This window comes from Musa acuminata, chromosome BXJ2-9 (assembly GCF_036884655.1).
Source record: "Musa acuminata AAA Group cultivar baxijiao chromosome BXJ2-9, Cavendish_Baxijiao_AAA, whole genome shotgun sequence".
NCBI lineage: Eukaryota > Viridiplantae > Streptophyta > Magnoliopsida > Zingiberales > Musaceae > Musa > Musa acuminata.
In genome coordinates, this window is record NC_088346.1 from 8,323,260 (window position 1) to 8,344,260 (window position 21,001).

Sequence of the window (21,001 nt, forward strand, 5' to 3'; positions counted from 1 at the left end):
GCTGTGCAACAGACGGACGGAGGGACGCACCCATTAGTAGTTGGCTCAGCACCAAATTGCATTTACACAGAAAACAAAAGAAAAGATTATATTCGTTGTGATGCCGATGCCTTCGTCTGCGCCCACAGCAGTTCAGGAGATCCACTCGATGCGTGCATCCGCCAGTCAACACTCTTATATGGGATGATTCTTTTAGCTCAAGTGCCACAATATTTCCCCTCTGCCACACTAGACAAGCATATCACACCATATAAAATATGGGGGAGGAGAGAATATACATGAATATACATCTTCTCTAGAGAGAAAGAGAGAGAGCTCTTTTGATGAGCATCGTCCTCTAACTTGGTAGCTGACGAATCCTGATACAAAAGACACAAGATTGTTGTTCATTTCAATGATAAAACCTACATTCCTGGCAGGCAGTCCCCACAAATGAAAGGATGCACACCCGGACATGAGACAGACAGTAACATAGTGAGAGCAAAACCAAGATTAACGTTCCATTTGCTCCCAAATTACATTATCCTTTTGGGTTTTACTAGAAACCTTTTGATAGTAAAAAGAGAAAGAGGTGTCCGAAATATTTGGTGCTTTTTTACCAGAAGAACTAATATCGACAAGAAAATTTTCATTCTCCTAAAAACATGTCACTATTTGTATCTTTAGTTGTACATCCACCTTGCAATCACAACACACACACACATGCAAAATAAAAGACCTGTATGTATCTGGATATTTAATTGGATACAGTTCTAATGCACAGATAACAGGAAACGCCTAACCAAAAATGTACTACTTGATAAAAGACCACTAAGGTGCCTTGCAGAGAACTATAATTTGAACTATTTGAATTCATAAGTTAATAGCAGAGCAAAATCATATCATTTTCTAAAATCACTAAAGGACCTTGCAGAGAAACTATACTTTTACACCACTTTGATTCATTAGTTGACAGCACAGCAAAACAGAAGTCTATCCGATTCTTTTAGTTAAAGCTCCATCAAGTAGCCTCGAAAGAACAACATTGAGACAAATTACATTTGTTGCATTATCAGAATGTATACTGGATAAGAATCCATACTAATTTTTTATCAAGTCTTGGACCATTCACTTCCTCCGCCGTTCTAATCAGAATGTAGATTATAAGGAAGAATAGTCATAGACAAACACCCAAAAAAGGCATCAATATTTTTGAACCATTCATTTCTGAGCTGCTATCCCAATCTATACTAATTAGGAGTTCTTTTGGGTTCGAATGGATGATTTTGAGATATGTTCCCTGCACCTTGGATGGGTAAATGAGTCATGATCTACTTAAGTATTTAAAAGTAAACACAAGATCTGTCTACAACAATAATAAGCAAATATCCTATAAATTCTTAGAGCAAGAACCTTCCAAAGAAATGTTTCATGATTTTTATCTATATGAAATCCAGCATACGGCCATCTAACAACATTCACTCTTAAGTTATCAAATTTACTCTCCTCTCCAATTTCTCCTAACGTTCAAGACCAACCTTTAGTCATTTTCTTGTCCACTGATCTCATACAGGTCAGTCACTGAGAAAAGGCTGCAAAAGGCATAACTGGCCTTTTTGTGGAACCCTGGGAGAATAACAATCACTTATAAACCACAACCCAATTGCCATTCAGATACTACCATGCTAATAACCTGTTCCATGCATACAAACACATCAACTTGGAAGCCTTAGCAGGGTTTCGTAAATCCCAAGCAACAACAACCTACAAAAAGTTAATGAGAACTTTTTGATTGCATCTCATATCAACAGTTTCTCACCTTTACTCTGAATATTTCGAACCTGCTATAGTAACTCTTATGTTCATCTTCTACCAAATCTGAGCTTAAGGAGAATTCTGCTGTTTTAGGTTTATAAGCATTTAATTACTTTCTCCTTTGAAGCATGATGGTCAAGACTCAATAATGCATGATGAGGCCAGACAAGCTTAAAAACAGGATAAATCTAACAGTACCATAGTTGTTTCCTAAAAAGCAGCAATGGCTAACAAGTTTACACTTCCCCTACTGGTTTACCTAGTAAATTGCAACTTCAAACAAAATTTAGTCCATGCAGAGTGGATGTATTCGTGTGAGAACAGCTAAATGACCTTTAGCTAATCCCAAATCCATAGAGATGATAACAAATGCAAACTGCTTCACCTATAATTTCATTTCCTATCTTGTACTCCTTCATGTAAGATTTGCAGATCCAACGTCTACCCTATAACCAGACATCTTAGCACATGGCCATGATCTTTCTGTCCAAGAAAGATACCTGAGTGTGACGACTTTGGACAGAACTTTAGTATCCAGGACGAGATTAATTAAAAGTTTCTTAAGACTACCAATTATATGATATCTATATCCTTGGAAGTCATGTAACACAACTGTCCTTATTTTCTTCTCTACAAACTCAATCATGCCGCCGAAAAAGAGTTGAAGAAATTCTTACTAGCAGAAAAGACAACCCAACCCAAGGCACAAGAATCCGACTAATGCAGGATCAAATCCATGCAACCTAACACTGCATGCATAAAGTTGTTTGTGCTTCTACAAGTCAAATCCTTCACATCCAGAGCAAAAGAACAACCTTACCAAGATGCCAAGACATTTTTAGTTAGTGTAATCATATATGTCCTAGATATACAGGTAAAACTTGGTTATATGATGGGCATGGATTTGAATGTGAATTTATGAGCGACTAACTAAGGTTGTAACTCAAATACATAATAAAAATTCTTAGATAGCAGGAGTTGAAAGTAAATACAAAAACTTATAGATTTCAACTCATAACTGCATCAAATGATCCTAGTCAGATAACTTCAAAGACTTAAAATTGTTTCACTGAGTAAATAAAGTACAAAAGTCGATCATAAAAGGCAAGGCCACATAAGTAAGAGATGCCATATGAAGATTTTAATCAGGTAAACGAAATTGCATGTCCAACTTTAAGAACATCTAAACATACAGATGCACTATGCTATCATTGCAACAACTAAATGAACTTTTAAAATGAATAAAGAAATTTGCATCTATAACACCATTATAAAATTGTACCAATGAACAGCTGCTGGGCAAGGACGTTCAAACAAAAATTGGCATAAAGCTTTACTATGTCATCCAAAGAAAGTCCTTATAACTAGATAAGCAACCAGATGACACTAATAACAGAGGGCATGTATGACCATGTTTTCTCTTGCTTTCAAAACCACAGCAGTATGGATCTCTATAGATAGCATGAAAACAGGAAACTAGCAAGGAATCTGCCTCTTGAAGCTGTGCTAGTAATATTTAGAAAACAGAATGATGAAAATGGCAATAATTCTTTGGTTCCAAGCTAATTGTAAGATCAAAATGGCCATGGTGCATTAAACCCAAACATAACAGAGGCATCTTATAACAAGCATAACAAAGATATGGTATTATAGTAGGTTCAGAGATAGCAGACAATTGAGCTCAAACACATGAAAATCCAAATAGAAATGTAACAGGGTACAAAGTTCATTCTAGTGGTAGAAGCAAAGAGAAAAGGGTTTATGTTCAAGATATGCAATTAAAATGGCTGGAGACATTTTGGTTCAACAAGATTAAAAGAAACAAACAGACTAAACCCTCACCCAGTCATCTCAGGATTAGAGTAGCAATAAGAAAAAGACCATGTGACCCAATTTATCCATGCTTCTCTTCTCTCTCCCGATTCCATTGTTCAATCTTAGCCCTTCGCTCCTCACTTCCTTCCCTTATCGGACTCTTTGTACGCCTCGGGTTTCCATGCCACCGCCTTCCCCCATCCCTTTCATAGTTTCCATGTCTATCACCACTCCTCCGCCCACCGTCCCGATAGTCTCCACGGTCACGATAATCGCCATGATCACGGTCACGGGATCCTCTTCTGAGATATGGGCTTGGGCTGCGGCTCCGACTTCTTCGGATACTGGATCGCCGATATCGTCCAAAAAGCTTCCTCCTCAGCTCCCTACCTATCTGTTTTACATGCATAAAATTGCAGTATCCACCACGGTTGCAACTATTCTCCTCATACTGCCGGCATGTGGCTTCCCGGAAGTCTGTGACAGGAGAGAAGTCCACAATTATAGGGCGTCCCGAGTAGAACCGGCCCTGCAGGGCTCTCATAGCTGCAGCTGCTTGTTCCTCTTCCCTAAACTGAACATAGACATTTCCGATCATGTGATCAGCAAGGTTGTCACACACATTGAGGCTCTCGATCTCACCAAACTTGCCCAGCTCCTCAAAGATGTCCTCGTAGAAGTCCTCGAAGTGTTCTTGGATCTTCTGAGGTTCAATTGGCTGGCCTTGAGCATCAACACCTGGAGTGATCATGTCTGGTCGCTGATACATATTGGAGAGGAGGAGGGTCGGTGATATCGTAGGTCGGTTATGGAGGCGGGAGCACCTGTCCCCATGACGGCAAGCCCCAATCTTGAAGTAGAAGGGGCAGTTGACCCTGTCCTTCTCAGTGCCAAAGATTGAAGCCAAGTGCTCCGCCATCAATCCAAGCTGTCAAAGAGCTCGCAAAACCTCCGGAAACCCTAGATGGTTGCAACACCGATATCAAAGATACCATCTTTCAAAAATCTCACCTTTTTTTTTCTTCATGTGTGTAGCAATTGAAACTTGGAACGCAATAGAAAAATGTAAGGTGGGAATTAGATGCAGTTTCCTATTGGAAGCACCTATCAATATTTTGTAACATGGACCAACAACACGTTGTAAATATGAACGATCTCAAAAAAGAAAAATTAGACTTGATATTTCGACTAAGAAAACTGCCTGAAGACCAACCAAACACCTCTATCCAGTTCGGCAAGAAAGTAAAATGCACGGGCAGCTAAAAGCCCTAACTTGTATGATCCCCTCAAAGACCTGCTTCCCCGAGTGCCTAAAATTAAAATCGGAGAGACATAAGTATGTCTTCTTTAAAAAGAAATATATAAATAGTTTTGCCCCCAAATTAGCAGTCTCGATCAAATAAGTCGAAACTCCACCAAAAAAATTACAGAAAAGGAAAAACCCTAGCTCGAGCCGGAAATGAAATCAAAAGCCGAGCCGTTTATTCAAGAGAAACAACGACAAGAACGATTTCGAGCACAATCAAGGGATCAGAGAGCAATTTATGTTTTACAACAAGGCGACGGACCTCAAGAGCAAAGGAGGGAGTAGAGCCGAGGGTAGAGCGGCGATCCCGGAACGAAGCGTGCGACAGCAGGGTTTCGCTGGTGTGCGTCGTCGAGGTTTCGACAAGGCGGCAGGTGCAGCAGAGTGGGGAGGGTCGACCCGACGATTACTTATGGACAAAAACTACGAACCGAACCAAACGGACTCCTCAGACCGTGCTCGACCAAACGGGCTGAGGTTGGGTTCGCTCACCACGAAAGTCGGTCGAGAAGGCGAAATTGTTTGGTTTCGTCGACGTCCTCTTCGTGATTCAACCGCATGAGTCAATGAATTAAACGTACTGGAACTCGGGCAGGAGAGATCTCACAATTAGCCCAATTGTGAGAGGCCAATACGAGGCATTCGGGACGGCGGAATGGAGCGTCGAAGTGGCCCATTGCACCGTCAACTGTAAGAGCAATTCTGATCATGTAGTCAGCAATTTTGGAGGTTCAGCTACTGAGACATTGGTGGACAACGTGAATTTGAGTACAAAAAGAAGTTAGGAGATCATGATCCATTAGTAACTTTCAGCAGTGTTAGTCATGTGAGTTACATGTTTTGTATGGATGATTGAGACCTGCAGCAGCGACAACACAGACTTGCCCCCAAAGCCAGCAGCATTGTGGTAGAAGACTCTTAAATCTCATTGGTGGAGCATCATCATGATAGAGGAGGGCAAAGCACCCAGCATGAAGGTACCTAATCCTGTAACAATACTATTTGGCCACCACATAAACCATGTTGGATCATAATGCCATCAGTTGAAAGCGAATGTCCTGTTATTGTTCTCTGGGCATACATGTTTTCCCTGCCATCAGTTTCAGTGAGACTTGCAACTGAACTCAAGAATTATCAGCAAACTGACAACAAATAGACCCTCAGTATGCACTGCACCGACTCGTCTGCCTAATCTTTGCAGTTCTTTTAAACATGGCCTTCATCCGCATATGTTGTAAAAGTTGCTTCTTGGTTGTCTTTTAAAGAAGAAACACCGCACTGCTACTGAATCATCATCTTTAGGTAAAAAACAAGCTGATGGCATTCTAACAAGCGCTAAATGCTTCAGCAGGTGTAGTACACGAACAATGCTTAATGCTCGAGAAAAGCTATACATCATCCAAAATGACCACAACCGTGGTGGTACAGTTGTTAGTTTCAGGATCAAGACTTCCCAGCGGCGGACGGTTAAGAGCTCAGTAATTAGCCTTGTTTATATCATCAAAATATGGGTGCTCCATGGCTCGCTTTGCTGAAATCCGTTTTGATGGCTGGTACTGCAGCATCTTCTGCAAGTGTCAGGTAAAAATGAATCGAGGAAAGCTGATCAGTATAGCCCAAAAAAGCTGATTACCAAAGACATGCGATAATATTTCAGAGGGCAAAGAAAAATCCTTTTTCAATAAAAAGTATGCTAGCATCTAAGATCTTCTTATGCTTAAAATATTACAGTGAAATACAAAGTAAACATTTTATGATACCAAATACATTTTCTTTTGCTTTACGCATATAAAAGAATCGGTACAATATCAAGACAATCTACCCGAACCTACACTCACCGAAAGCAGGTCTAACCCATCGGCATCCAGGTTAGGCACAGCTGATGAAAGATTCTTGGGGCTCCACTTAGGATATTCGTGCCAGTTACTTAATCTGTCTACCCCAGGCCAAACTTCTTCGCTTGGAGTACCGAGAAACCTGCATCAGCAGTGTAATCGACGTAAATAACAAAGAAACATATATAGGTGAAAAGATGTGCGGATTGAGAAACAATTTACTGGAAGATGTAAAGAAGCTGCTGCAGTTCGGAGTCACCAGGAAAGAGTGGATGGGTTGTGACTAGTTCAGCTGAAGTTCACAAGAAACCAGGAACCACCAATTAGAAGGGCCTCTATGTATGACTATACTGTAGAAATTCTTTGCATTTCAATTGATGGGAGATAACTTCTTACCAAATATACAGCCAACTGACCACATATCTACTGGTGTTGAATAATGTGTGGCACCAAGAAGCACTTCTGGAGCTCGATACCAGAGAGTCAGGATCTGAAACAATCAAACCAAGATTAAGAGATCTGCTGGATGCCATAAGCCCTTCCTACCAAAGTTCAAAACTATTATACCTCATGAGTATACTTTTTTAAGGGAATAGTGAAAGCTCTGCTGAGCCCAAGATCTGCAATTTTTAGCATCATGGTCTTCTGATCCATTAAAAGATTATGAGGCTTCAGGTCCCTGCACCAATGAGGTGTTACACTAATTCCCTCTGTATAAGATACTGGAATTAGGAAAGGCAGCATCAACGTTATTTTTACCTGTGCAGCACGCCACGGCCATGACAAAATGCAATTCCCTTGCAGAGTTGATACATCAAAATCTGTAGAAAGAATAATAACCTTGTATGAATGTTGGGGGAACTATCATATGGCCATTGGATGAGTAACAGAAGCAATACAAAAATATTGTTACGAGAAAAATTGACATGGACGTCACCTCAACGTCAAATGTGATTGTCACCTCAACACCACACAGCTATCCCCTCGACGCCACCTGTGGTTAGCACATGCCCAACATGTGGCTCAACACATGATTGACACCTTAACAATCGCCCTCCTTAATTGTTGTTGATCACAAGAGTAATCGTCCAAGAAACCCACTATAAAAGGGGGTCCTTAGCTGTTGCTTACCTTTCCCAATGCTATTCAAATTATTGGTTGAATTATTTAAGTCCAAAATTGACTTAAGTCTCAGAAGGGCATTTATTGGGAACGCCCCGATGCAATTCTGTATGGTTCAACCTCCTCGGAGTCAGATGTGTTTGACGTTTCAAGGTTGGAGAAATGTAGCGTTAGCCGAGATCGACCTATGATGGATGTGGAATAAACCTCGATCGACTCTAAATTTGTATCCAAATCAGATAGCACAAACAGAGGGGTCACCCAGTGATCCACTGTCTACGAGTGTGGCGACTCTATTTTCTCGGAACAAGATTTATGCTAAAAGCAGACAATATCATATTGAGTTACTTCCAAACTCAAAAAAAGCTCTCCCTAAAACAAGCATGGTGGTAGGACTTCTTGGTTAAATTTGATATGATAAGTGCAAAGCCCGAAAGAGCAAATGTCGTGACCGATGCATCGAGTATGAAAGTGGAGCTAGTGAATGTCATGCGATTGAAAGACGAAGGCCAAGTAAGTAAGTTACACTCTGACTTCCTTTCCAAGATGAAGGATGGACTGAACAGATCCCCAGGCAATAACCCTGATGTAACTAATCAAAGAAGGCAAGACAATGATTTTAGGTACAAAAAGGACATCTACACCAAAGAAAATAAAGTATATTTCCCGAGTGAACAATTTGAGAAGTGAACTCTTGAGAGTGTGACAGCTCTCATGGAGAAAGCCTTCTATTTGCCGAAGATGGGGACTAATGTAAAAGAATATATTCGAATGGTTCTTAGTTGCCAACAAGACAAGGTAAAGCAACAAAAGTTGGTGGGACTTTTGGAGTCATTGCTCATACCTAAAAGGTCGTGGGAGTGCATTTCCTTAGGCTTTATATCAAACTTGTCAACGGTAGGGAGACTTGGGTCGATACTTATTATGGTCGATCGATTTTCAAAGTATACAATATTCATTGCTATACCCCTACACTGTTTAGCAGAGGGGGTGATAAAGAATATGGTGAAGTATTGGGGAGTTCTACGTAATATCATTAGCGATTGAGATACATGACTCTTGGGACGATTTTGAATCGAGTTATTCAAATTGCTAGGAGTAGCCCATCAATGTATCATTTTGCAGAGGAATGACATCGAATTGCAGATATTGCCTAAGCTTACTTGAAGAAGGTAGCCAAAAAGATAAAAAAAAGTAGGCAGATTTAGGAAGGCAACCATAAGAGTTTTAAGTCGACAACTTGGTGCTAGTAAAGCTCAAACCAACATCAATCTATTTTTTTAGGCATAAAGTGTCCAAGGGACTGGTACGCAACTATGAAAGACCCTTTCTAATTATCAATAAGATAGGCAATGTCTCCTACAAATTAAAACTGTCAACATGGCTCAAAATTCATAATGTCTTCCACACGAACAATTTAAAAACCTACCATTCAACGCAAGATGCTTCTCGAAGTATTCCAACTCGACTACTCTCCACTAGAGCCTTCTACGAAAAGTGAGTTAAAGCCATTTTAATAGATCATATGATAAAACTAGTTAACAGAACAAAGCAAATCAAGTATTTAATGAAGTAATAAAAGCTTTCTCAGACAAAAGCCAATTGAGAGCCTGAAAACGCCCTGCAACACGAAAAGCCTACTAACAAGAGTCGATGAGAGCGTTGACAGTTTAAATGAGATAGAATGTCACGAACAATCGTCACGCACCCGCAACACTTTCATCAATAGACTGTTCATCACTTTTGTTTGCTTACATGTTTTGCTCTATTTTTGTATGTTTTTACTTGAAAACTATGAGCAAGAATAATTTACAATGCTACAAAAAGACCGCTCACCAAAATGGACAAAACTGCTTCAGAATGACCTAGTTTTTGCATGTTATGACCTATTTTCTGTAGGCTATGATCATCAGCCATCTCAACAACAAAGCAACTTAAGGGAATTATTTGCTCTAGAATTCATACATCAATAGTTTATTAATGAAAGGTTCTATGAGTTGGTGTGATGATTTCATAACCACAGGGGCTACTCTGCTTCTCTCTCTAGTAATCCGAAGGGTGTTCATCAAGGAGTGTCAATTCTTGAGGGATAAAGAGAATAAGAACAAAGAAAGTGAAACCCACGATATTTAGAGCACAACAACTAAATTGTAAATTACAGTGCCAAAAGACTATCAATAGTTTGCAAGATGTAGTAGAATAATGAAACAGTTCGTTTAGTCACGTAGCTCGTTACCTTGATAGTTTTGGGCGAGATCATGTCACAATTCTGGCGGAAGCTTCTAATGTACTTCTTAAGATCAGTGTCCATGTACTCGAAGACGAGATCAGTGTCTATGTACTCAAAATAGACAAAATTGTCTCAGAATGACTTAGTTTTTACATGTCATGACCTATTTTCTATAGACTACGATATGATGCCAATCATCAGCCATCTCAACAACAAAGCAACTTAAGTGAACTGTTTGCTCTAGAATTCATACATCAATAGTTTATTAATGAAAGGTTCTATGATTTGGTGTGACGAATTCAGAACTACAGGGGCTACTCTGCTTCTCTCTCTAGTAATCCGAAGGGTGTTCATCAAGGAGTGTCAATTCTTGAGGGATAAAGAGAATAAGAACAAAAAAAGTGAAACCCAACGATATTTAGAGCACAACAACTAAATTGTAAATTACAATGCCAGAAGACTATCAATAGGTTGCAACATTTAGTAGAACAATGAAACAGTTAGTTTACTGACGTAGCTCGTTACCTTGATAGTTTTGGGCGGGATCATGTCACGATTCTGGCGGAAGCTTCTAATGTACTTCTTAAGATCAGTGTCCATGTACTCGAAGACGAGATACAGAATGGTCTGCCCTTGTTTGTTCTGGCCTTGCTTGAGATCCAGCAGTCTGTGGTGAGTAGTACGAGGAAACAAATCGATCATTACATGGGAAAATTAACAAGAAAAGCCAGGCGATGCTGAAACTACGACAGGAAGAATTGCCAGAAAGTGGGAACAAATAGCAGACAAGAGAGCAATTTCCAGAAACGACTGACTTGGTAGATAACACAAAATTTTGAAACACAAGGCAAATAAAGCACGGGGAGTTCCTCCGATCCATCAATTACAGAGGGGAGGAAGGAATCTAATGCCTATCCGCATGAAAAGGTAGATATCGCACCATAAAATCAGTGAAGAAAACGTATGCAAAGAAGGAATCGAGGACGAGACAGAGACGATGGCGTCAAACTTCAATTACGAGACGAAAAGGATGGGGAATTCCCTAAAACAAGGAGGGAGGAAGTAGTTATTGGCGTTCAGGGAACACCACCTGACGACATGGGGATCGACGGAGAGCATGCGGAGGAGGGAGACCTCGCGGAGGGTGGTGGGCGGAACGCCCTCGTCGTCCTCGGGGAGGCGGGTCTTCTTGAGGGCGACGATCTTGCCGGTAGCCTTCTCCCTCGCCTTGAACACCTTCCCGTACGTCCCTTCCCCCAACTTCTCCAGCTTCTCGTACGCATCCATCGCCTGCTCCGTCCGCGGTTTAGGCTGCGCCGGCAGCTGCACCGTCGTCGCCGTCTCCATCCTTGTCTATTTCTCGATCATCCAACGAGGAATCAACAGACAGAATAAAGGGAAGAATCGAATCACGCAATAAATAGGCGGCAGTGGCGAGGATTGCGATTGTAATTAGGTTTCCCAGTTCGAGTCAATTTGTAACGGCTAATGATTCGGATTTCAAACGCCATCCTCATCCTATCCCTGCAACGGTTGATGGGATCATCGTTTCATACGCAAGGGGGTTTGGAACGGATGAGATGGCATCACCAATCGCCATTCGTGTTCTTTGCTCTCATATGTCTCCACAGGAAGGATTGCACAGAACTGCAATGGGCCAGCCTAGGTGTGCAGGCACGGCCCGTGGAATTGGTTCGGATGACGCAGGCAGCTCAAGCTTAGACCAAGAATTGCAATGGGACGTGAAGATGGGTCGGATCTCATCTAGCGAGTCCATTGATCCAATTGCATGGGAGAGGTCAAGTCAGCAAGTCAAAGCATTAACAAGGAGATGACTTGCACGTCACCCTTCGCCTTTCCATGCTTGGGCTAATGGTACACATCCCACGAGACGATATCCTATTCTTTCGTTGGTGTTGGGAGGCTGCGCTTTAGGAATCACTGCCCACAAGAAGAAAAAGATTATGCGTCGAGCGAAGCGATGAAGGCGGGGTGGTGGTCACGTGGGTGACTCGTCCTTTTGTTTTTTGTTACTACTCCTTCGTAAACCCATCTCTCATTCACTATCCTTCCCGTGCGGATGGATACCTAACCGGGTCACAGGTGCACATCTTTTTGGTATGCTTCCCATCTAATTTCTGTGCATGGAATTAAATTAGAGTATCCCGACGTGAAGATAAGGCTTCCGTATCCCCCGGCCTTCCGCTGCTCGTTCAACTACTCAAATCCAAGGACTAGTAGTTGAAAAGGCTGTCCATTAGCCCTCGTCTTTTTGTTGGCCTCCTACGAGAGTTAGATTCCCCTACGGAAATATAATTAGGCCATTTCTTTTCTTGTATTTGCTTTTGTTATTTATTTATTTATATATCCGGGATTATATATAATAAGCACTCGCCCATAGGATGCATATTTCTCCCCGGTCTCGACAATTAAAATTCTTTCTGGGGTTGCTAAGGTGTAATAGCACTAGAGGCATTTAATCTTCCGTGCGTCTTCTTTTGGTGATGTTCTTGGAAAGTTTGGTGGGAATTCCGCCTAAAAGTCTTGAGAAAAAGTCGAAGAACTAAAGACTCCGTAGAACATATCAAATGGAAGCTTACGTGGGTATGGGTAGTAGATATTAATGTTATGCATTTTAACGGTGTTATCTCGTCATATTCAGACCATTTGTCCACGTGGCAATGGATATAATTGATCAGGTCAGTTTTTCCACTCTACGATTTTACTGCCTTGGTCATAAGCCAGGTGATGTGTTCCACCGGAGGTGGTGACATTTATGTCCAAGAGTAATTGATTGTCAACCTCCCTCTAATGCCTAGGTCAAAAGGTAATTATGTTGGTGGACAAATGTATTGCGGTTGGTGAGTCAACACGGTTCGGTCCACGGGTCGATATCGGAAGTCTTATGTTGGTTGAGTTGGATGCCAAGATAGGTCGGGCCCTTGTGACGGGGTGTTGATCAACATTTCTCGATCCGAGCGCCATCTGCATTAAGCAACGTCTCTCCATTCCTGAGTTGGTAGGTAGCTCGCCTTGGATCACTGGATGGTGATTCCCAGGTCAAGACGCTCGTGGCTCGGGATGGTCGCTTGCCTGCAAAAATGACTTTTGTCGGGTGATCCCCGACTTTGGCCCCTCTGATGAGCAAGTCGATAATTGTTTTTCTCTTATCTTTTGTATCTTCTCTCTCTCTTGCCGGATGTCGGCCATGGACTTTTATATTATTGTACGAGGGTCGGTCGCACGTAGGTTCGATATGACGACTTATCCTCGGGGGACAAGACGGTATTGTGTGGCCGTTGTCCCGGGACGCGCGGGTTGACGTCAAACGGTGTCGTCCCGAGCTTCCGGGACATGACGTACCAAACAATGCCTTGATATAGGTTCTGACTTAGCGCATATGGATGCTCCCCTTGCTGACCCTGGCATTGGTATGGATTCTGGCTTAGCGTGTGGGGGTGCTCCTCTTGCTGTAGCACGGTGTGACATTGATTATGATGTGTCTTAGACCCAAAGCATACCCTATCATTTTACAGTGGGTTAGGATGAGTTTGAGATGGAGATAAGAACAAGTTTTCTTGTCTTTTTCCCGGTAAAAAAAAGGAGGAAAAGGTCCTTGTATGAACACTCATGCATATGAGTGGAGATTAACTTGTTACACGGAGGCAAGCGTAGGGATCGTGATGGAAGAACCATAGAGCAATGAATATTCTTGCCATCTTTATATTGTGTTAAAAAGATAATTGTCTATAGTTTATAGTTGAGGTAGAAGATATCAACATGATTACATGTCAACATCAGAGGAGTGTGGATTGTACTTGCTCATCACATTCTAAAACATGTCAGATTGATTTGAGGTTTCCACAGTGCATACGTGTGGAACTATATTCCTGATATTTATCGTAATCATATTTTTGATTTGAGGTTTCCACAGTGCAAACATACGAGTGATGACAACTGAAAGCTTACAGATTGGAGAGTCAAATCGAACATCTCAGTAGTGGTTAGGCCAGAGAAATCAAACTGCTTTCGTCCTGCCGACCAAGTCTAAAATCAATAATTGCGTTGACCAGTACGACCAGCGTGCGAGCCGACTCCAAAACGTTCTCATCGTTTCATTTGCGGTCTCGGCGGCAGCGGCTTTCGACCGGTCACTGACGGCGCAGGTTGCACTGCCGTGACCGCTCGCCATTATTTGATCTCCGAGTCAACAGTGTCGAAGCCCGAAAAGTCAACGGTCAACGGCGTCCGTCGATTAGGCTTCAAATGAAAGAGGATGGAGAGAGGGGTGGGGGGTCCACCGATCCTGGGGGCGCACTCGGCTTAATTGGCGCTTTAAATTAATCGGCCCTTTTTCTAAAATGATGTTATCGTGTGAAAGCAGTTTGGGGTGGCTTTACTTGTCTTTTTCCTGCTTTTTCGTTTCCACCATTATTTTCTCCTAAAAAATAAAAAGTCCTTACCAATTCCACAGAAGAGAGAGAGGGAGGCTTCTGGAAATTTATAGAAAAAGGGGTTAAATTTGGGCACGGAGGGGTGCCGGAAATATTAGGGCACGATTTGGCCCCCTCTTTTTCTCTCATCTCAGCCTGTTGGTGAGGCTCTGGGGAGCGGTCCGACATGGGATTAAGGTTTTTAGTTTCCGTATTTTCTTCTTTCTCTTTGGTAAAGCAACCGGCTTTCTTCCTAGTTTCCTCGATTTTTCGGTGGGCCTTTTTCTACGAAATTGGTGGTGAAATCGTGGTTTATATGGATAAATTGGGGAAAAAAAGGAAGGAATTTTTTAGGAGAGTTGGGTTTGAAAATTCATGGTTTATTAGCTGGATCGAGGGTAGTATTAGGGTGTTTTCTTCTCTTTTTTACTGCTTGTGCTTCTTTTTTTAGCCCAGTCTTGTTTCCTCTTTACTTTGTACAGTGGCTTGTGGCCTGATCCTGATGCCGTCGCTCTTTCTTCTTGTTTGTTTCTGCTGTAATACGCAGGGATAAAGATGGGACGTCGATGCTTAGGGTTTTTGAATAATTGTTGCCCGTCGGTACTGCTTTCGAGCTTGTTCGAGTGGGTTTCTGCAGTAAAAATTCAAACTTTCTACTGATTTATCTCCTGATCTCGTCGATGCTCGCTTAGTAGAGTAAACTTTCCAGACTGTTTTTGTTCAAGTTGTCTTGCAAATTTTCGCTATTTTAAGTTCCAAGGAGAATCTAGAGTTGTGATCTTACTTTGTTCTGTGCTTCCTGCGGAGTTCTCGGGGTTGTTCCACGGTAGGGTTTGGGTTTTCCCGGTAATGGTGTTTTGAGCTTCCTCACCGTGGCCATGGAAGTGCGATCAGAACCAGGAATTATGCCTGCTAGGGAATCCTTTAGCTCCGGAATGCAGAAAAGTCCCGCGCAGGCTCCGCCAGCCATCCAGAGCATGAGATTGGCCTTTACACCGGACGGTACAGCGATCTACAAGCCAATAACCAGCACCTCTCCTCCTCCTCCTGCTCCTGCCCCTTACCAAGGAGGAGGCGGAGGGGGAGGGACCACTGGCAGTGGCGTCGAAGGTCCCTCTCCAATGATGGCTCCACATGGCCTAAATATCACCATGGGTGAGCCTGTGAAGCGGAAGCGAGGACGGCCGAGAAAGTACGGGCCCGATGGAACCATGGCTCTTGCTCTGATCCCTACATCGGCTGCTGCTTCAGGCGCACCGGGGGGCGGCGGATTCTCCCTTTCCCCTACTGGAACAACTAACAGAGCATCCTCGGCAGATCCTTCGAAGAAAGCGAGGGGCCGACCTCCTGGTTCTGGCAAGAAGCAGCAGATGGCTGCTCTAGGTAATCCCAGTTCTGTCTATGTATCCGTAGATCTGATGATCTTTTCCAATGGAGGAGGGTTCCACTGTTGCAACATGGTTTGCTTGGCCTTTTAATCATCTGGTGGTTCATATAGGTTTTACTTGTTTGGGATCTGGCTGTAAAACAAAGGCTTGATGGTATGGTGGGAATGAGAGATTATTTTGTCAGAGGCATAAATATAATGTTCTTTGACTCTGCTGGGGACTTCTGAGTTCTGGTAGATCTGACAGCCTGGAGAATGATCTGCTTGAAATTACTTTTGCACCCTTATTTGTTTTTTTAAAATGTCTGTTGAGATTTGAGGAATTCAAGAATCATTTGTTATTTGTTTGATGTTAAGTGTATCATCTGCTTTTCTACAGTTTCAAAGTTTAAACTTTTATGATAATTTGTGAATTAAATTGCTAAGTTAGTGCATGCTACACTGATGGAATTCAATTTGATTTTTTAATTTAATTTTCTTGACAAAAAACTTCGTGTTTCTTATGTGTTTTCTTTTTTAAAAAAAATTGCTGTGTTCATTTTATACTTACTGTATTTACCAAGTATTGGATATTCATCATCACAGGCACCTTTGTGGATTCTTAAAATGAGACTTTATCTTAAAGTCCATGGATTATGAGGTTAATTTTATATGCTTGATTGGCCATTTTAATAACCATTTTAATTTAATTTATTATTGATATTTGTAACTCTACATTTCTATAAATTAGCCTGATGTAGAGAATAAACTTTCAGGATCAGCAGGGATTGGATTTACTCCTCATGTTATCACAGTGAAGACTGGAGAGGTATTCATTTATATTTGTTGCATAATGAGACCTACATCGGTGATGTGGGTGATGCTGCTAAATTTGTTTAATTTGAGTTAGAATGTGTTCTTCTGCTATAGTTAGTGTTTCTTGGGTGTCTCCGCAATGTTTGTTTAGATTTCCTTTTTGGTCCTTCTAGTAATACTCAGAATCAAGGAGAGCTTATATTGTATCCAACTTGTTTCTGAAGTCCACTTTTTTATGCTTTATGAGTTATGAGCAGAAAACACGAAATGCATTGATTCTCTGTTCTGGTCTCTGGTTCATATCTGCAGTGTGATGCCGAATAGAATAGCGAAACTGCAACTGTTTTGTAGATATTTCAAATTTAATATCCCCTTATGGTGCTATTTTACTGTTGGAAGTTTTTTGGTACAAGCTAATAAACTATATAAGGTTTCAAGTTTGCCTGATCCAATTAGGTTTACCTTACCATAGTCTACTTCACTAGTTGCCAATGTAACTGTCTTATTTGTTCGCTATTGCGTCTGTTCACATATGATTTTTATTGTTTTTATGAGGTTGTCTGGATTTCCTATGATTTCTCTTTTTTCTAATATATATATATATATATATATATATATATATATATATATATATATATATATATATAGTGCATATGTACATTACAGTAAGTCTGTTTACTCAATCACTTACGTCTTCTTAATGTTACAATTTTTTAGTTAAATATTTCCATGTTTGAGATAGCATGTTGATCTAATTTCTGGCTGAATTGCTATTTGTTAATTGTTGATTTCTTCCACTGAATAGCCGCAGGTGCTTTTAGCCTTTAGTACATTGAAAATTTTGAAACAGTTAATATTTTAATAAACCGAAAATCAACATAGGTGCTTGGAGATTTCTGCTTCACATCATCTGCCAATACAGTTTTTTGGCAATGACCAGTGCTGATGATCTGACAGTCACTTAGAATCATCTGGCAGCTCTTGGTTGTTAATTATGTTGTAAATTATCTATGTCCTTTGAGCGAGTGGGTCCTGGATGCACTTGATTAGAAAATACATTTGGTCAGTACTTTTGGTGCATCTCTTTCTATCAGATCTAATTTGCCTTCTCTTCAATCACTTGATGAATGACTTAATACAAACTTCTGGTGGACCAATAGGTCCTTTTACAATATAAAACTATTTTGATATGTTAAGTTTCACAAGACAAATTTGATGATAAAAATTTGTTCTATGTTTTCAGGATGTATCTTCAAAAATTATGTCATTTTCTCAGCATGGTCCACGTGCTGTTTGCATTCTTTCTGCAAATGGTGCAATATCTAATGTAACACTTCGTCAAGCAGCAACTTCTGGTGGAACTGTAACTTATGAGGTCTGTGCTTGAAACTGACATATTGACAGATTCAGCTTCTTGCAGGAACTGTTTGTATGGACTGCAAGTTATTAAATCTTGTTTCATTTGATTATAGGGTTAATTTTGCTGCCTGATCAGTTTGTACAATTGCATGATTCTTGGCATATATCATGGGTAATTCTTGTCATTGTTTACAGCTTTGGTTTGCACAAACAGCTAAGACTTGCTCTTGATAGTCTTAAAACTTGGCATTGGCTAAACCTATTTGCCATATTGTTAACTTATGAGGTCTGTGCTTGAAACTGACATATTGACAGATTCAGCTTCTTGCAGGAACTGTTTGTATGGACTGCAAGTTATTAAATCTTGTTTCATTTGATTATAGTGTTAATTTTGCTGCTTGGTCAGTTTGTACAATTGCATGATTCTTGGCATATATCATGGGTAATTCTTGTCATTGTTTACAGCTTTGGTTTGCACAAACAGCTAAGACTTGCTCTTGATAGTCTTAAAACTTGGCATTGGCTAAACCTATTTGCCATATTGTTAACCAGGGTAGATGGTGTGCAGATAGACCTTTTAAAATAATTATTTGGTGAGCTTTGACTTTATGGACTTATCCAGTTTGAAAGGCATGATTATCATTTTATATCAAGAAAGATATGATTACCATATATTGAAACACATTCCTATATAGCATGGGCTGTCTGGTATGAATGTCTGATTACATAAACTAGACAATTTATGATTGGTCTTTCTCAATCATCTCCCTTTGCCTAACATTTTTTTCCGATTATATTAATCTGTAATGCCATCATAGTTTTATAATTTCCATGTGCAGGGACGGTTTGAGATATTGTCATTGTCAGGCTCATTTCTGCTTTCAGAGAGTGGTGGTCAGCGTAGCCGAACAGGTGGATTGAGTGTTTCACTTGCTGGTCCCGATGGGCGTGTGTTGGGCGGGGGAGTGGCAGGACTGTTGACTGCAGCATCACCTGTCCAGGTCTCTCTTTTTGTGACATGAGACATCCTTAGGCTAATATTATACTGTGCTTCAGCCTAATTTCTTTGCAACAATATGCAAATATGTTTACAGGTTTTGTGTAAGTTTTGTTAGTACATGCTTGTATCTTCATCTAAGGTGAATATCATTCTCACCCGAGCCATATACTGGTGAAATATGCTTGGTGCCTATGGATCCCACACTCTACCATTTTGTCCCTATTTAGATGATTTTGGTCATGGTATAGAGTTATCTTCATGACTGCTTTGTTCCTACAGATCTACATGGAATCAGCATTGTTTCTAGTCTTTTTTATCCAATAGTTTCTTCTTCTCATTTCAATTTGCATGGAATGCCCCAAGTATGGTTTGTTCTTTTTCTTTTTCCTCTCCCTTTTTCCCTCTCCCTTTTCCTTTTCGAGTATCAAACCTCAAAACATATTTACTTTACCCTTGAGTTCTTAGGTTTATTGGGAAGGGTTCTATGTAAAGTTTGGTTCTTGGTTACGAAATTGCTACATTCATGTTACTACTCGGATCTTATTGTGACTGTAGACCTAATGTGGACTTGCATAATAAAATTATGCAGTAATCTTTCTTATAGTGAAAAGATATAATATCGATTGCCTTCTTGTTGTACACTAAATAGATTTTTCCTAGCCTCATCCCTGAACTATTTTAAGCTGTGTTCATTAGCATCTTGTGGAACAAGCCATCTGGCATCCCTGTTGATGTCAGTCATGAGGTGATAAGTGTGATGGGCCCTCTGCCCTTTGTTAGACCCGCAGCTGAGTGCGAATTGTCAACCCTGGGTTCCATTTGTTGTTACTTATTAATTGTGACATGATATAAGTATCCAAGCCTTAGTGGAAGGTTGAGTGAAGCATCTGTTCATGTTCACCTGACAGCAGGTGAAGATGCCACCTAGCTTTACTAAATTGACCTGCTATGTGATTCATCTTCTCCACAAGATTTTTATGCTCCTGTATCTTATCAGATAGTTGTGCTATGCTGTTTGAATGAGAAACATCTTAGTTCCAAACTATACAAGTGATGTAGCAGTATGTTTATATGGTTTAAAGCCGATATAGAGTCAGAAGCCAGAAGAGGGCTTTTATAAATCAGTGCCTGTATTTTACAGTAAAGAAGGCTTTTATAAATAACTGGTAACAGTTGGTTTGTCTCTGCAGGTGGTTGTGGGGAGCTTCATTGCCGGTAAAAAAGAACCGAAACAGGTCAATAATCCCTTGGAACCGATGTCGGCCCCTGGAAAGCTTGCACCTGTTCCGGCACCAGTCCCCAGCAGCCCAACCTCACGGGGCACCTTGAGCGAATCCTCCGGTGGGCCTGGGAGTCCGCTCAACCAGAGTATGGGAACATGCAATAACAACAACCAGCAAGGGTTGTCTAACATGCCATGGAAATAACTTATGCTATCATTACTGTGTGTTTGTAATTGTATTTGAATCTTGTTTAGGGGTAGTTCCTAGCGACTGTGGAAACAAACTGTTGTGTGTTTCTTCTCCCTGCGGTAGGTTATTTTAGTTGTGCTGTTTAGCTTAGAGACAAGAGTTTATATGTTTCAAGGATTCTTCAGCACCTGTTTGGACCTTCCTGTAATGCTTGTACCATTATTACTGGCGTCCCAAAATGTTGTAGATTATTATTTTGCTTACGAGCCAATCTGGTTGCATATCCTCCTTTGAAATCTGTGTTTTTCCATGATCATACTGATGCCATCTCCGGAGCTTATGTTTTTGCTTGGCTCATGTATAGCTGGCCGCTTTGTTGGGGAAAACAAATAATAGGAAGGTTGGTGGGGGTTTTACGTACCCCAATGGAACAGTAATCATCTTTAATGAGATTGTATAGTTTTACTTTAGATTCAATTAATGATAGTTGATCTATATCATCATCGTAAGTCA

The 21,001-nt window shown here is 40.9% G+C and overlaps 3 protein-coding genes across 6 annotated transcripts; 1 reads left to right on the forward strand and 2 right to left on the reverse strand.

Annotated features, from left to right (window-relative positions):
• Positions 1-3,469: 3,469 nt before the first annotated feature.
• Positions 3,470-5,333, reverse strand: LOC103997708 (splicing factor U2af small subunit B). Of its 3 annotated transcripts, none has more exons than XM_018818503.2 (3): positions 5,178-5,333; positions 4,830-4,919; positions 3,470-4,569 (listed from the first exon to the last, which is right to left on the reverse strand). In XM_018818503.2, exon 3 carries the CDS (start codon positions 4,526-4,528, stop codon positions 3,689-3,691), a length of 840 nt encoding a protein of 279 aa, XP_018674048.1. In that variant the 5' UTR covers positions 4,529-4,569; positions 4,830-4,919; positions 5,178-5,333; the 3' UTR covers positions 3,470-3,688. The 3 variants fall into 3 exon arrangements, with proteins under 3 accessions (XP_018674048.1, XP_018674049.1, XP_009417288.2); XM_018818504.2 differs by having other exon boundaries at positions 4,823-4,919; XM_009419013.3 differs by lacking the exon at positions 4,830-4,919.
• An 861-nt stretch (positions 5,334-6,194) lies between these two features.
• Positions 6,195-11,684, reverse strand: LOC135623315 (cyclin-dependent kinase B2-1-like). Its single transcript, XM_065126133.1, has 8 exons — positions 11,193-11,684; positions 10,628-10,769; positions 7,510-7,571; positions 7,318-7,429; positions 7,147-7,240; positions 6,973-7,042; positions 6,754-6,892; positions 6,195-6,483 (listed from the first exon to the last, which is right to left on the reverse strand). The coding sequence occupies exons 1-8, from the start codon at positions 11,447-11,449 to the stop codon at positions 6,391-6,393; spliced, it is 969 nt and encodes a 322-aa protein (XP_064982205.1). The 5' UTR covers positions 11,450-11,684; the 3' UTR covers positions 6,195-6,390.
• A 2,892-nt stretch (positions 11,685-14,576) lies between these two features.
• LOC135622967 (AT-hook motif nuclear-localized protein 10-like) lies at positions 14,577-20,771 on the forward strand. Of its 2 annotated transcripts, none has more exons than XM_065125362.1 (7): positions 14,577-14,733; positions 15,083-15,231; positions 15,343-15,918; positions 16,678-16,730; positions 17,961-18,092; positions 18,916-19,077; positions 20,267-20,771. In XM_065125362.1, the coding sequence occupies exons 3-7, from the start codon at positions 15,414-15,416 to the stop codon at positions 20,501-20,503; spliced, it is 1,089 nt and encodes a 362-aa protein (XP_064981434.1). In that variant the 5' UTR covers positions 14,577-14,733; positions 15,083-15,231; positions 15,343-15,413; the 3' UTR covers positions 20,504-20,771. The 2 variants fall into 2 exon arrangements, with proteins under 2 accessions (XP_064981434.1, XP_064981435.1); XM_065125363.1 differs by having other exon boundaries at positions 15,366-15,918.
• Positions 20,772-21,001: the final 230 nt, after the last annotated feature.